The sequence below is a fragment of the Oncorhynchus mykiss genome, chromosome 3, assembly GCF_013265735.2.
Source record: "Oncorhynchus mykiss isolate Arlee chromosome 3, USDA_OmykA_1.1, whole genome shotgun sequence".
Classification (NCBI taxonomy): domain Eukaryota; kingdom Metazoa; phylum Chordata; class Actinopteri; order Salmoniformes; family Salmonidae; genus Oncorhynchus; species Oncorhynchus mykiss.
The window spans coordinates 45,857,359-45,872,041 of record NC_048567.1 but is presented as its reverse complement, the minus strand read 5'-3'; the positions used below and the strand labels follow the sequence as shown (position 1 = coordinate 45,872,041).

The 14,683-nt window shown below is 42.8% G+C and overlaps 1 protein-coding gene across 1 annotated transcript in view; it reads right to left on the bottom strand.

Moving 5' to 3' along the window:
* LOC110504149 (protein Wnt-6-like) overlaps positions 1-14,683 on the bottom strand; it is a 32,013-nt gene that overhangs the window by 12,153 nt on the left and 5,177 nt on the right. The window contains exon 2 of the mRNA XM_036974278.1: positions 12,512-12,732. Within this exon, the coding sequence (XP_036830173.1) occupies positions 12,512-12,732 (221 nt within the window). The remainder of the gene's footprint in view (positions 1-12,511; positions 12,733-14,683) is intronic.

Below are 14,683 nucleotides of genomic sequence, written 5' to 3'. Positions count from 1 at the left end.
GTATAAACAATGATTTTGTACTATATTAATGTAACAATGTGTTTGTTATGGCCTTGGAATGAATTAAAGCATTCCAAGGCATAATTTGTTATTTTTTAATAGTTGTTTTTGGGGTGGGACAGCAATGTACCCCTCTTCTGTTGAATCACCCATATATGGGATAGGGTGCCATTTGTGACGCGTCCATAGAGGGATTATGGGTAAATGTCTAACAGTCACGCCTGTTTACTGTTTCAGTTGGAGAGGCGGAGATTAAAACGATGCAAAGAGAAATCGAACCGTAGACAACTAATCAGCCTCCACAGAATCTCTGAGGAGGTCGATGTCTAGACAAGCTACAGTCATAGGTGTTTCAGTAATGTCCCTCGGGCTCACTCGTCTTTAGCCCCTGCTCGCTCGTCTTTATCCTGAGCAATGCAATCATCGTGTCTATATTGGAAAGAAGACATTTCATTCATAGAAGTGAAATGAAATGTTATAACACAATCAAAAAGTAAGTCTGTTCAGTTGTATCATGTGACCCAGCCCCTTGACTAAGATAATAAAAACACGCTTACATGACAAAGAGAGAAGAGGTTATGAAAAAATATTTTAAAAAAATATCTTGATTTGAATGAACACCATTTTTCTATTTTCCTCGGAGACACAAATTCCCCCCAAAAATTCTCCAGCAGCCTACGCCTAGGCCTGCCTGGGAGATAACTTGGTGCCAGAAGGGGCTTTGCAAGGAATTAGACAATATTTTTTGAATACTCAATCTTTGAGTCAATGATGCATGCGTTCAGGTTCAAATGAATCGAGGAAACCCAGGGCCCCTCTATGCAGCAGTACATGTGACACAGCCTGATGAGTGCGAATCATTTTGGTTGATTGATTTTGCTGCCCTGTGCCACAGTCCAGGGGAAGTTCAAGTCTTGTACAGCGCATATCTCGTTGCATCTCTGAAATCCATTCGGTTACCTTGAGACTTACAGAACAGTGAGTACACCAAGCAATCCCTAAACATGCATCAAGCAGGCAAACACACGTACTCAAAACCACACACATTCCACCTTAAAAATGATGCATAGCCTTATATCGCACAGATTTGACTATAATCCGAAAATTGACGAAATGCAGCTGCTCTGTTGATCTCTCAATCAACACATACAGTATTTCTTTCATCATGCATTATAACATTGATCGATAGACTATGACTTTTCAGATCTCCCAGTCGTGCTTTCTGCGGAGTAAGCTTCAGGTAAAAATTGCAATTCTTCCGACCATTCCTGGACCCTGGATTTCTAGTCCAAGGCCATATGACCCACTCAAGCCCTCAATTTACAACCAGAGGAATGTTTAAGATTGTGGCTGAACACTGGTGTTCAACGGACGCACACTACGGTGAATGAAAAAGATTACATTGAGGAAACACGAGAGACGATTAGCTACAGTAGCTGACCTCCAGTGGACCCGTGAGAGTGTAATCTAAAGTGGCACGGTGTTACCTGATACAACAAAGCCATTACACCCTCTTTTATCTGAGTTTAGAACGGAGAGAAGAGGCAACATCTCCACTTTGATTGTATCAGTGTCAGGGCCTGACACAGGATCAGGATAAGCCCTGTGTAATTAACACTTCAGGGCTAATCGGTTCTAACACAACAGAGATTAAGGCAATTACGGTGGTAGATCATTACCGAGAACAGCAATTGCCTAAAAACAAGTGGATAGTACCTGACTTTAATGTTCGCAGTGGTACGTAATGTTTTGTATGTTCATTCATATTTGTCCACACCGTAAAAAAAAAATTATAATCTATAATCTTTCAACAAATTATTATTAAGTAACTGGTTCCACAGCCTTTATTTCATTTACTCAACTTTTCGGTCCAAGTGTTACCTGAACTAAAACATTTAGTTGGCCCAAACCTAGCTCCAACTTGAGAAAACTTTGGCAAAAATGGTGTTTGTTAAATTGTTTTTGGAGGGCAGCTTAACTAGAAAAGGGTGTGCAACTGTTTACACACACACTGCTTTTAACATACAATGTTTCCAATGTACATAGTTGACACACGTTGACATACATTTCGCATGTTCATTCATACACTAATTACGATTTGAACTCACAACCTCTTGGTTCATGGCATTCCAAGCTTCCTGCTACGCGACCATGTCTGTGACAATTTTCACTTAACCTGACTATTCTCTCATCGTTGATTTGATGGACTTATTTAAGTGATTCTTGTTTTTTCTGTATAGTTGTCTAATGTTTGGCGGAGCATATTACTCTGTTTTAATGTTACTCCTGAATCACTATGACGAACATAATAGCTTTTCTTGAGTGTACTTTTAACAGAGCTGAGATTTACAGTGAAGTGCAACGTGTAGCAGTACAGGTGAAATCAGTAATTGACACAGACATGATGATTATGTAGCAGGAATATTGTAATGCTGTGAACCAAGAGGTTCTGATTTCAAATACCAGGTTGAGGGCATTTTGAATACTAATTACTGTGTACATGCACAATGTAATCAAGTATGTCAATGTGTGTCAAATCTGTACGTTGGAAACATTGTATGTTAAAAGCACTGTGTGTAACTCGTTCCACAGCCTAAGAAGTCCAAATAATAGTTTCTAGTTCAAATCAAATGTTATTTGTCACATGCGCCGAATATAACAGGTTACAGTGAAATGCTTACTTACAAGCCCTTAACCAAACAACGCAGTTTTAATAAAAAAAATAAAAAAAATATCAGTAACAAATAATTAAAGAGCAGCAGTAAAATAACAATAGTGAGGCTATATACAGGGGTACCGGTACAGAGTCAATGGGCGGGGGCACCGGTTAGTCGAGGTAATTGAGGTAATATGTACATGTTGGTAGAGTTATTAAAGTGACTATGCATAGTTAATAACAGACAGTAGCCACAGCGTAAAAGAGGGGGGCATTGCAAATAGTGTGGATAGGCATTTGATTAGATGTTCAAGAGCCTTATGGCTTGGGGGTAGAAGCTGTTAAAAAGTATCTTGGACCCAGACTTGGAGCTCCGGTACTGCTTGCCGTGCAGTAGCAGAGAGAACAGTCTATGACTAGACTTGGAGCTCCGGTACTGCTTGCCGTGCGGTAGCAGAGAGAACAGTCTATGACTTGACTTGGAGCTCCGGTACTGCTTGCCGTACGGTAGCAGAGAGAACAGTCTATGACTAGACTTGGAGCTCCGGTACTGCTTGCCGTACGGTAGCAGAGAGAACAGTCTATGACTAGACTTGGAGCTCCGGTACTGCTTGCCGTGCGGTAGCAGAGAGAACAGTCTATGACTTGACTTGGAGCTCCGGTACTGCTTGCCGTACAGTAGCAGAGAGAACAGTCTATGACTAGACTTGGAGCTCCGGTACTGCTTGCCGTACGGTAGCAGAGAGAACAGTCTATGACTAGACTTGGAGCTCCGGTACTGCTTGCCGTGCGGTAGCAGAGAGAACAGTCTATGACTAGACTTGGAGCTCCGGTACTGCTTGCCGTGCGGTAGCAGAGAGAACAGTCTATGACTAGACTTGGAGCTCCGGTACTGCTTGCCGTGCGGTAGCAGAGAGAACAGTCTATGACTAGACTTGGAACTCCGGTACTGCTTGCCGTACGGTAGCAGAGAGAACAGTCTATGACTAGACTTGGAGCTCCGGTACTGCTTGCCGTGCGGTAGCAGAGAGAACAGTCTATGACTAGACTTGGAGCTCCGGTACTGCTTGCCGTGCGGTAGCAGAGAGAACAGTCTATGACTAGACTTGGAGCTCCGGTACTGCTTGCCGTACGGTAGCAGAGAGAACAGTCTATGACTAGACTTGGAGCTCCGGTACTGCTTGCCGTACGGTAGCAGAGAGAACAGTCTATGACTAGACTTGGAGCTCCGGTACTGCTTGCCGTGCGGTAGCAGAGATAACAGTCTATGACTAGACTTGGAGCTCCGGTACTGCTTGCCGTGCGGTAGCATAGAGAACAGTCTATGACTAGACTTGGAGCTCCGGTACTGCTTGCCGTGCGGTAGCAGAGAGAACAGTCTATGACTAGACTTGAAGCTCCGGTACTGCTTGCCGTGCGGTAGCAGAGAGAACAGTCTATGACTAGACTTGGAGCTCCGGTACTGCTTGCCGTGCGGTAGCAGAGAGAACAGTCTATGACTAGACTTGGAGCTCCGGTACTGCTTGCCGTGCGGTAGCAGAGAGAACAGTCTATGACTAGACTTGGAGCTCCGGTACTGCTTGCCGTACGGTAGCAGAGAGAACAGTCTATGACTAGACTTGGAGCTCCTGTACTGCTTGCCGTACGGTAGCAGAGAGAACAGTCTATGACTAGGGTGGCTGGAGACAATTTTTAGGACCTTCCTCTGAAAAAATTGTCAAAGACTCCAGCTACCCTAGTTGAATGAACATATGAGATCATTTGAGCAAACCCATCACTTTAAGTTGACTGAATTCTTGCCTATGTTTTCTTATTGTTGGAGCCAAATTTGTTAAGTTCAGGTAACACTTTGACCAAAAAGTTGAGTAAACAAAAATAAAAGCAGCGGAAAGTGTTACATTTAATTGAAACAACTTTTTTTTTTTACAGTGCAATTTATCCCATGTCTAACTGGGATCATTTCATTGACATTATGACATTATGCCACAGTGTCTCACCTCATCCAGAGAGTTTGGCCAGAGTACTATGGGTCCTGATCAAATGAGGTACACCATATAGGGAATTTTATTTTATGTATTTTTTTATTTCACCTTTATTTAACCAGGTAGGCTAGTTGAGAACAAGTTCTCATTTGCAACTGTGACCTGGCCAAGATAAAGCGTAGCAATTCGACACATACAACAACACAGAGTTACACATGGAATAGTCAATAATACAGTAGAACAAAAGAAAACAAAAAGTCTATATACAGTGAGTGCAAATGAGGTAAGATAAGGGAGTAAATGCAATAAATAGGCCATGGTGGCGAAGTAATTACAATATAACAATTAAACACTGGAATTGTAGCTGTGCAGAAGCTGAATGTGCAAGTAGAGATACTGGGGTGCAAAGGAGCAAGATAAATAAATAAATATATACTGTATGGGGATGAGGTAGGTAGATAGATGGGCTATGTACAGGTGCAGTGATCTGTGAGCTGCTCTGACAGCTGGTGCTTAAAGCTAGTGAGGGAGATATGAGTCTCCAGCTTCAGAGATGTTTGCAGTTCGTTCCAGTCATTGGCAGCAGAGAACTGGAAGGAAAGACAACCAAAGGAGGAATTGGCTTTGGGGGTGACCAGTGAGATATACCTGCTGGAGCGCGTGCTACGAGTGGGTGCTGCTATGGTGACCAGTGAGCTGAGATTAGGCAGGGCTTTACCTAGCAGAGACTTGTAGATAACCTGTAGCCAGTGGGTTTGGCGATGCGTATGAAGCGAGGGCCAACCAACAAGAGCATACAAGTCGCAATGGTGGGTAGTGTATGGGGCTTTGGTGACAAAACGGATGGCACTGTGATAGACTGCATCCAGTTTGTTGAGTAGAGTATTGGAGGCTATTTTATAGATGACATCACCGAAGTCAAGGATCGGTAGAAAGGTCAGTTTTACGAGGGTATGTTTGGCAGCATGAGTGAAGGATGCTTTGTTGAGATACAGGAAGCCAATTCTATATTTAATTTTGGATTGGAGATGCTTAAAGTGAGCCTGGAAGGAGAGTTTACAGTCTAACCAGACACCAAGGTATTTGTAGTTGTCCACGTATTCTAAGTCAGAGCCGTCCAGAGTAGTGATGCTGAACAGGCGAGCAGGTGAGGGCAGTGATCGGTTGAATAGCATGCATTTAGTTTTCCCTGCGTTTAAGAGCAGTTGGAGGCAACGGAAGGAGAGTTGTGTGGCATTAAAGCTCGTCTGGAGGTTAGTTGACACAGTGTCCAAAGAGGGGCCAGAAGTATACAGAATGGTGTCGTCTGCGTAGAGGTGTACCAGAGAATCACCAGCAGCAAGAGCAACATCATTGATGTATACAAAGAAGAGAGTCGGCCCGAGGATTGAACCATGTGGCACCACCATAGAGACAGCCAGAGGTCCGGACAACAGACCCTCCAATTTGACACACTGAAATCTATCAGAGAAGTAGTTGGTAAACCAGGCGAGGCAATCATTTGAGAAACCAAGGCTGTCGAGTCTGCCAATAAGAATGTGGTGATTGACAGAGTCGAAAGCCTTGGCCAGGTCGATGAAAACGTCTGCACAGTAATGTCTCTTATCGATGGCGGTTATAATGTCATTTAGGACCTTGAGCATGGCTGAGGTGCACCCATGACCAGCTCTGAAACCAGATTGCATACCGGAGAAGGTACGGTGGGATTCGAAATGGTCGGTAATCTGTTTGATAACTTGGCTTTCGAAGATCTTAGAAAGACAGGGTAGGATAGATATAGGTCTGTAGTGTAGCAGTTTGGGTCTAGAGTGTCACCCCCTTTGACGAGGGGGATGACCGCGGCAGCTTTCCAATCTTTGGGAATCTCAGACGATACAAAAGAGAGGTTGAACAAGCTAGTAATAAGAATTGCAACAATTTCGGCAGATTATTTTAGAAAGAGAGGGTCCAGATTGTCTAGCCCAGCTGATTTGTTGGGGTCCAGATTTTGCAGCTCTTTCAGAACATCAGCTATCTGGATTTGGGTAAAGGAGAAATGGTGGGGGCTTTGGCGGGTTGCTGTGGAGGGTGCCGGGCAGTTGACCGGGGTAGGGGTAGCCAGGTGGAAAGCATGGCCAGCCGTAGAGAAATGCTTATTGAAATTTTCATTATAGTGGATTTATCAGTGGTGACAGTGTTTCCTAGCCTCAGAGCAGTGGGCAGCTGGGAGGAGGTGCTCTTATTCTCCATGGACTTTACAGTGTCAAATAACTTTTTGGAGTTAGTACTACAGGATGCACACTTGAAAAACCTAGCCTTAGCTTTCCTAACTGCCTGTGTATATTGGTTCCTAACTTCCCTGAAAAGTTGCATATCACGGGGGCTATTCGATGCTAATGCAGAACGCCACGGCCTGTTTTTGTGCTGGTCAAGGGCAGACAGGTCTGGAGTGAACCAAGGACTACATCTATTCCTAGTTCTACATTTTTTGAATGGGGCATGCTTATTTAAGACGGTGAGGAAGGCACTTTTAAAGAATAGCCAGGCATTGTCTACTGACGGGATGAGGTCAATGTCATTCCAGGATACCCCGGCCAGGTCAATTAGAAAGGCCTGCTCGCAGAAGTGTTTTAAGGAGCGTTTGACAGTGATGAGTGGAGGCCGTTTGACCGCTGAATAAGGTGCTATTTGGGGCATAGACTAAGTGTGTCACATTCATAAGAAAGGACAGATACTGAAAGACCTCAAATGTGTGGTGTTTGTTTTCTCTCCAGGAGTCTGGAGAAAACCTCTCCCCCCCGGCCAGACGATGCAAAGCTCCCAAATGATGATTGACAGAGAAGCAGACAGAAGCAGGAGCATTTTAACAGAGCTAATAATGAGCTGCATTCCTGAGGTGGCAGAAGAATTATGATTATTCTATCTTGTCACAACTGCATACTGTCTCTGAGCACGTCTAAATTACTTCATTACAACCATGAGACAACATGTCGAAGCAGCCAGCATAGCTCACAGCAAACCCCTGGCAACCCCTGGCATCGATAAGTCAACACAACAACATCTCTGGTTTATATGTTTGAATATAGGAAGAAAAAGCCTCCAGTTATTTTTGCAAAGGGAGAAAGATGTAAGCTACTTGGCACAGCACCCCCAGCCCGCCGCGTGCATGTGAGGAAGTGAACCTGTCCTTGCAGATCTTCCTGCAATGACAAATGGTCATTAGAGCTACATCTTGGTAATTGTTCGGAATGCTTCAAAACATAGGAGCACTTAAGCCATACCCATAGACATGGAGGAATTTATGATTAATTGCCATTTTGGCAAGGAGTTTCACTGAGTTCTCCAGTTCTCAATGAAAGGAGTAGCTAATGTTGTAATCCTTATACTGACAGCAAAAACTCTTCACTAAATTTACACTCAACAAAAGCTACAAAGATGCTATTTAGATTCGTCTGTCTGGGAACAAATCAGGGCCTGGGTTCCCAAAAGCATCTTAAAACCTCTTGGATGTAAAGTTCCCTGTTTAGGGGTCTGCGTTGTTCTGGTACCGGTTCCGAGCAACTTTTTGGCTTACGAATTGATCTGTGGACACTGTCGATCAACATGGCTTGCATTGAGCGATAGCCCTGGTTCCTACAGACACAGTAGTATATTTTGTCTGCCTGTGTGACGTAGGGCGTATGTGAAATATGAAACCACTTGAAGCTGGGATGTCCCTCCTACCATTTAATTCACTCTTCCGACTGTCCATCAACTCCTGGCTGAACCCTACGTCACAGCAACTGACAAAGCACATGCCTGCAATCCTTATTTAATAGTGCAGCAGGAGAGAGTGATTTCGTCACAACTGCACATTCAGAGATAAAAAAAAGCCATTATTCTAAAATAATTCATAGATTTTAAACAAAAAACACATTCTGTTTGTCTTAGATGAGATGAACTCCTAAGGAGTTCAGGAAGCCAAGCTAGAGCTCGGTGAGACATTCACAGCTGTGGAGGCAGATGTTTTGATCTCTAACGCTAAACATACAAATATGTATTTTACAGTTATTAGAAGGGTGAAATCTTATAGTTAGTCATTTTATAATTTCATTATACTATATTTAGAAAGCATATACAGTGCCTTGCGAAAGTATTCGGCCCCCTTGAACTTTGCGACCTTTTGCCACATTTCAGGCTTCAAACATAAAGATATAAAACTGTATTTTTTTTGTGAAGAATCAACAACAAGTGGGACACAATCATGAAGTGGAACGACATTTATTGGATATTTCAAACTTTTTTAACAAATCAAAAACTGAAAAATTGGGCGAGCAAAATTATTCAGCCCCCATAAGTTAATACTTTGTAGCGCCACCTTTTGCTGCGATTACAGCTGTAAGTCGCTTGGGGTATGTCTCTATCAGTTTTGCACATCGAGAGACTGACATTTTTTCCCATTCCTCCTTGCAAAACAGCTCGAGCTCAGTGAGGTTGGATGGAGAGCATTTGTGAACAGCAGTTTTCAGTTCTTTCCACAGATTCTCGATTGGATTCAGGTCTGGACTTTGACTTGGCCATTCTAACACCTGGATATGTTTATTTTTGAACCATTCCATTGTAGATTTTGCTTTATGTTTTGGATCATTGTCTTGTTGGAAGACAAATCTCCGTCCCAGTCTCAGGTCTTTTGCAGACTCCATCAGGTTTTCTTCCAGAATGGTCCTGTATTTGGCTCCATCCATCTTCCCATCAATTTTAACCATCTTCCCAGTCCCTGCTGAAGAAAAGCAGGCCCAAACCATGATGCTGCCACCACCATGTTTGACAGTGGGGATGGTGTGTTCAGCTGTGTTGCTTTTACGCCAAACATAACGTTTTGCATTGTTGCCAAAAAGTTCAATTTTGGTTTCATCTGACCAGAGCACCTTCTTCCACATGTTTGGTGTGTCTCCCAGGTGGCTTGTGGCAAACTTTAAACGACACTTTTTATGGATATCTTTAAGAAATGGCTTTCTTCTTGCCACTCTTCCATAAAGGCCAGATTTGTGCAATATACGACTGATTGTTGTCCTATGGACAGAGTCTCCCACCTCAGCTGTAGATCTCTGCAGTTCATCCAGAGTGATCATGGGCCTCTTGGCTGCATCTCTGATCAGTCTTCTCCTTGTATGAGCTGAAAGTTTAGAGGAACGGCCAGGTCTTGGTAGATTTGCAGTGGTCTGATTCTCCTTTCATTTCAATATTATCGCTTGCACAGTGCTCCTTGGGATGTTTAAAGCTTGGGAAATCTTTTTGTATCCAAATCCGGCTTTAAACTTCTTCACAACAGTATCTCGGACCTGCCTGGTGTGTTCCTTGTTCTTCATGATGCTCTCTGCGCTTTTAACGGACCTCTGAGACTATCACAGTGCAGGTGCATTTATACGGAGACTTGGTTACACACAGGTGGATTGTATTTATCATCATTAGTCATTTAGGTCAACATTGGATCATTCAGAGATCCTCACTGAACTTCTGGAGAGAGTTTGCTGCACTGAAAGTAAAGGGGCTGAATAATTTTGCACACCCAATTTTTCAGTTTTTGATTTGTTAAAAAAGTTTGAAATATCCAATAAATGTCGTTCCACTTCATGATTGTGTCCCACTTGTTGTTGATTCTTCACAAAAAAATACAGTTTTATATCTTTATGTTTGAAGCCTGAAATGTGGCAAAAGGTCGCAAAGTTCAAGGGGGCCGAATACTTTCGCAAGGCACTGTAAGTCATTTTGAGCCTTATTCATACAGTTTTGTTGAATACAAAATACATAGATATTTTTTAGCGTATTTGTACTGTGCTTGAGCTTGTGTCCTCAAAATTGGGTACACCTCAGCAATTTATAACAGTATGCAGCATTGCTAGTTATTGTTTATGGCTTTCTCGTGATAAATAATTACTTTTGGAGATTACGTAAATTACCTTTTCGATTACATATAGTTACATCTAGTTACACTGGTGTTCGTTAGAACCTTCGTAGGAGCATCATTAAATATCTGAGTTGTTTCCCAAAACCATCATAAGTAAAGTTGCACTTGAAAACACTTGTTATCTACTGACCGTCTCAGACCACTCATATAGAACAGCTAAGGTAGTTGTTAGATTATTTTTTGCCGTTCCGCGTCGCTTTACACACAGAAGATATCTGCTAAACATAGAATCAAGCTGTTTGCGATACAATTTTGTCTTCGCAATTTAACAAGCGAAGAATAAAAAGATGATTCTGAGATGACTGCATTAAAACAAAACACAGCAGGGCTATAGGCAACATAGGCCTATATAGATATATATATATACATATATATTTATTGTTCAGTCAATTGAGTTCTATTTGTAGGCTACACTGTCTGTAACGCCTCAGTATATTTCATGAGGTGTAACAACGTGTGCAATGAAGTGCCAAATTAATCTGTGATTTAGTGCATTATTATGGAGTAAGCATTAGAATGAGCCACCTCAATACTTGCAGCCAGCCATATGGTGATAGCTCTCTAGGAGCTGGTCTGTCATCAGTATTGTGAAATAATTATAAAGCTACGGTAAGATTTGAATGGAGAACGCTGATCAGGGAGCTGCGCTGCCTTTCTTTCATTCCTCTCAGTATCGACAAATGGTCCAACGACGCACTTCGCGAACGTTCTTTCTGCGTGGTGTTTTTGGGAAACTCATGTTACATCTTCGGCCGTTGTGGGAAAGATGCATCGTTAAAACACTTTAGTAAGCATCATTTCCATCGCTATCGGGAAACCGGGCCCAGTCCAATAAGAGAGGTCACATAAAACCAGGTCAGATCAATGTTCTAGCTGTTCCTTGGATCAACATCTGACGGTTGGATTCACATCTGACCAGAGGAGACTAACCGCACCATAGGCACTCTGCCCTCTGCTGACTCTCAGCAACAAAACAGGAATGTTGCAAACCACCGTTTAAAGGAAGAGGATGTATATAATATAGCACTATAGAAGGTATCATCTTAATACCCACATATTCCTCACCGAGCGAACAAAATAACTTTAAAGCGCCTGCAGAATACTTAGCTTTGCCTCAAGAGATTTAAAGGCTTCATCTGTAATGACTTAAATGGCTACGGCATTTTTACTCAGAATTGAGTCTTTAGAACTAAGCGGCGGTTCTTCAAGACAACATCTTGAAGGGAAAGTTATAATGGACACTTCTTGTGTCAGATTAATGACGGTAAAGAACAGGAATTCTGTCAACGCCAGCAGGATGCTTGCAACGGTACTCTAATTGTTTTGAATATGAAAGACCTGCTCAAAAGATTGTTCAAACAACTGAAGGCATGCATTAGCTAGATAGTAGAAGATAAAAACCAATAATGGATACACTATACTGGAGCTAAACGGTGGTTTGTTGACAAAACACTTCCTTGTTGGTACACACAGAATGGTCTCTATTAAGCAAGCATAGGAAAAGTGCAACGGGAGGAGACAACGTACAAAAAGCAAGACAATAATTGCATAGTAGCAGGGCCTACATTTGTTTTATTACTCAGTTCAAAGAGCACCGACAATGGTAGAGATCAGTGGTTATATGAGAAGCAATTTAGGGGGTAATTTGGAGTTTGCAATTTGATGCAAAAGAGGAGCAGTCAAGTGTAAATCAGTCTTGTTAACATACAACAGCTGGCCTTGTTCTCCACTGCACTTTGGATCAGAGTAAAGTTGAAGTGAGGCCATTGGCTGTGCACTCAAAGGTCAAGGGGTCACGTCTTAAGTGAGACACTGTTAAACCATTTGAAAGGCACTTAGATTATTATTTTCTATGTCAGGCAGGCCGTGTGTATGCGGAGCTATTGGAAAGATTAGGGGGAAATTATCATAGGGTCCTATTTTCCATAATGACAAGTGCTCACTCACCTTGTTGGAGTATTTTGCCAAAGTACTTGTTCTGACTGGTGCAGTTCCAGCGGCGAAAACGAAACTGGTACTGGCACTCCCGCACACCCAGCTTGGCACCCTTGGCGACCTCGTGGACGATCTCTGGCTGGTTCTGGCACAGCTCAGCCTGCTTGCCCGCTAGTCGCTTGGTCTTCCGACAGATACTATTGGGGTCCATGACCAGAGGGCTCCCCACTGCCCTACAGGGAAGCATACAACAGATAGACTGTGACTACAAATCACACTACAGCGGCATAGCATTATGATGTGTTCGTGTCTTACTCTTTATCCATATAAGTATCACTAAAGCTAAATGTATGTGTTCTTCTTTTAGGCCGTTTGATTACCTGACATTGGGTGTGGAGAGAAATAGTAAAGCTGCAGTGATGCGGAAACATAAAAAGGAGCTAGAGAGCTGTGTGTTAATTGCCGTGTTTCTTACCTAGCACTGACAGATGTATGTTTACCCTTAGGAAAATTGTTTATTTCAATTTCTAACGGGAGTACGGGCCTCGGGTTCAACACTGTGAACTCTCGCCAGTCCTTCTCGTGACAGTTGCTATGACATAATGTGAGAACAGCCCTATCCCCCTGTTCCCTCGATTCAATAACTCTGCATCTGACTCCAGTTCAGCTGATGTGATCCGTAAAGCTCGGGTCCGTTTTTATCATTATGTGGGAGTAGGAGTGTGTGAGAATACCTCATTGCTTTTCGCTCACCCGTGTCACAGCTAATCTTCCTGACTAATAACATTCATCTGCCTTGTGAGTTTGTTTTAAGAAGTCAAACAAGCACTCTTGCCAATCCCGAGCATTTGTGGCCTGATAAGAAGCATGAGACACAGGACCGTTGCTCTTAAAATGTAATGCATCCCATCTCCAGTAAGTCAATTACATTATTAAGTCGAAACCATTTATATATCAATGTCCGAAACATCACTGTATATCTGTGATTCAATCAAAATACCAATTATTTGCAGTTAGATGCACCTTTTTTAGCCATAGCGTCATGGAAAACAAAAATGTAACTGCCAACATACTGTACACAAAATAGCATAATGGCTGCACAGATTAAGTATAGAAAAATGATTGAAAGCCTAATAATTCACACTGCCCTAAAAGTGGGGGGTGAACAGTAGCTTAATGCCCACAATGTGAGCTGTCTTCACTGAAGTGTGAGAACTTGACTCCGACAGTCCAGCGTCACCGGCTTCTGGGATCCTGAAATCCTACTGCCAGTTCCTGATGATGTATTGGTAACGTCTCTATGGAAACGGATCACAGGGGAACGCATCTCCGGCGCGCTATAGTATACCTACACAGATCTGAGATCCAATGATTCCACACCCATGTGCAAGTGACATGGGCAGACCCAGAACTTAGCAGACACACCGAGTCTTTACAACCCCTGATTATCTGACGTGTCATGGATCGTCAAACCTGGGGGGATCTGCGAGCCAGGATCATAGCTTTGAAATTGGCTCGGCAAGCTGCTCACAAAAAAGGGACCAGGTTTTACAGCAGGAGGTGTAGACTCGTAAAAAAAAAGAAAAAAGGAAAAAGAAGCAGACCATGTTTGAGTTTCTTCTCCAAGTCCTGTGTCATTGTCAAAGTGAAAGGGCAAACCCTCCTCGCCCAATTCAAAAGCAAGGCTTTTATATCACACGAGCAGCCGAAGCAGCTAGAACACTGGCAAGGACGAATCATGCGGTCTGAATATGGCTCCGGCAATATGTATGACGAAGACATTTCTCTGTCTTGAACACCATGCTGTGTTCCAGTGTCAATACAAACCAGGACCGACCCGAACAAAGCACTCACTATGAGGAACACAATGTTATCAGTGTTGAATATGAAAGGATAGGGATCTCTATAAAAGCACACATATCGGAACTACAAAATCAGATAAGCAATCAATCTTCCACGTCCATGCAATGTGTTCATTATTCCGTCTCCTTTATCAGTCACGGTAATGCTCATGGACACGATAATGCTGAAACAGAGTCTTATCACGAAAGAAAGGAGGATGCACTACCATCTACGCCATCAAGAGCCCTCCAAACAGTGCCTCGCATGAAATATCACAGCGATAACCAGAGACCAAAATAGAAAGGGAAACACTGATAAAGGACATGTATCCAAATAATCTAG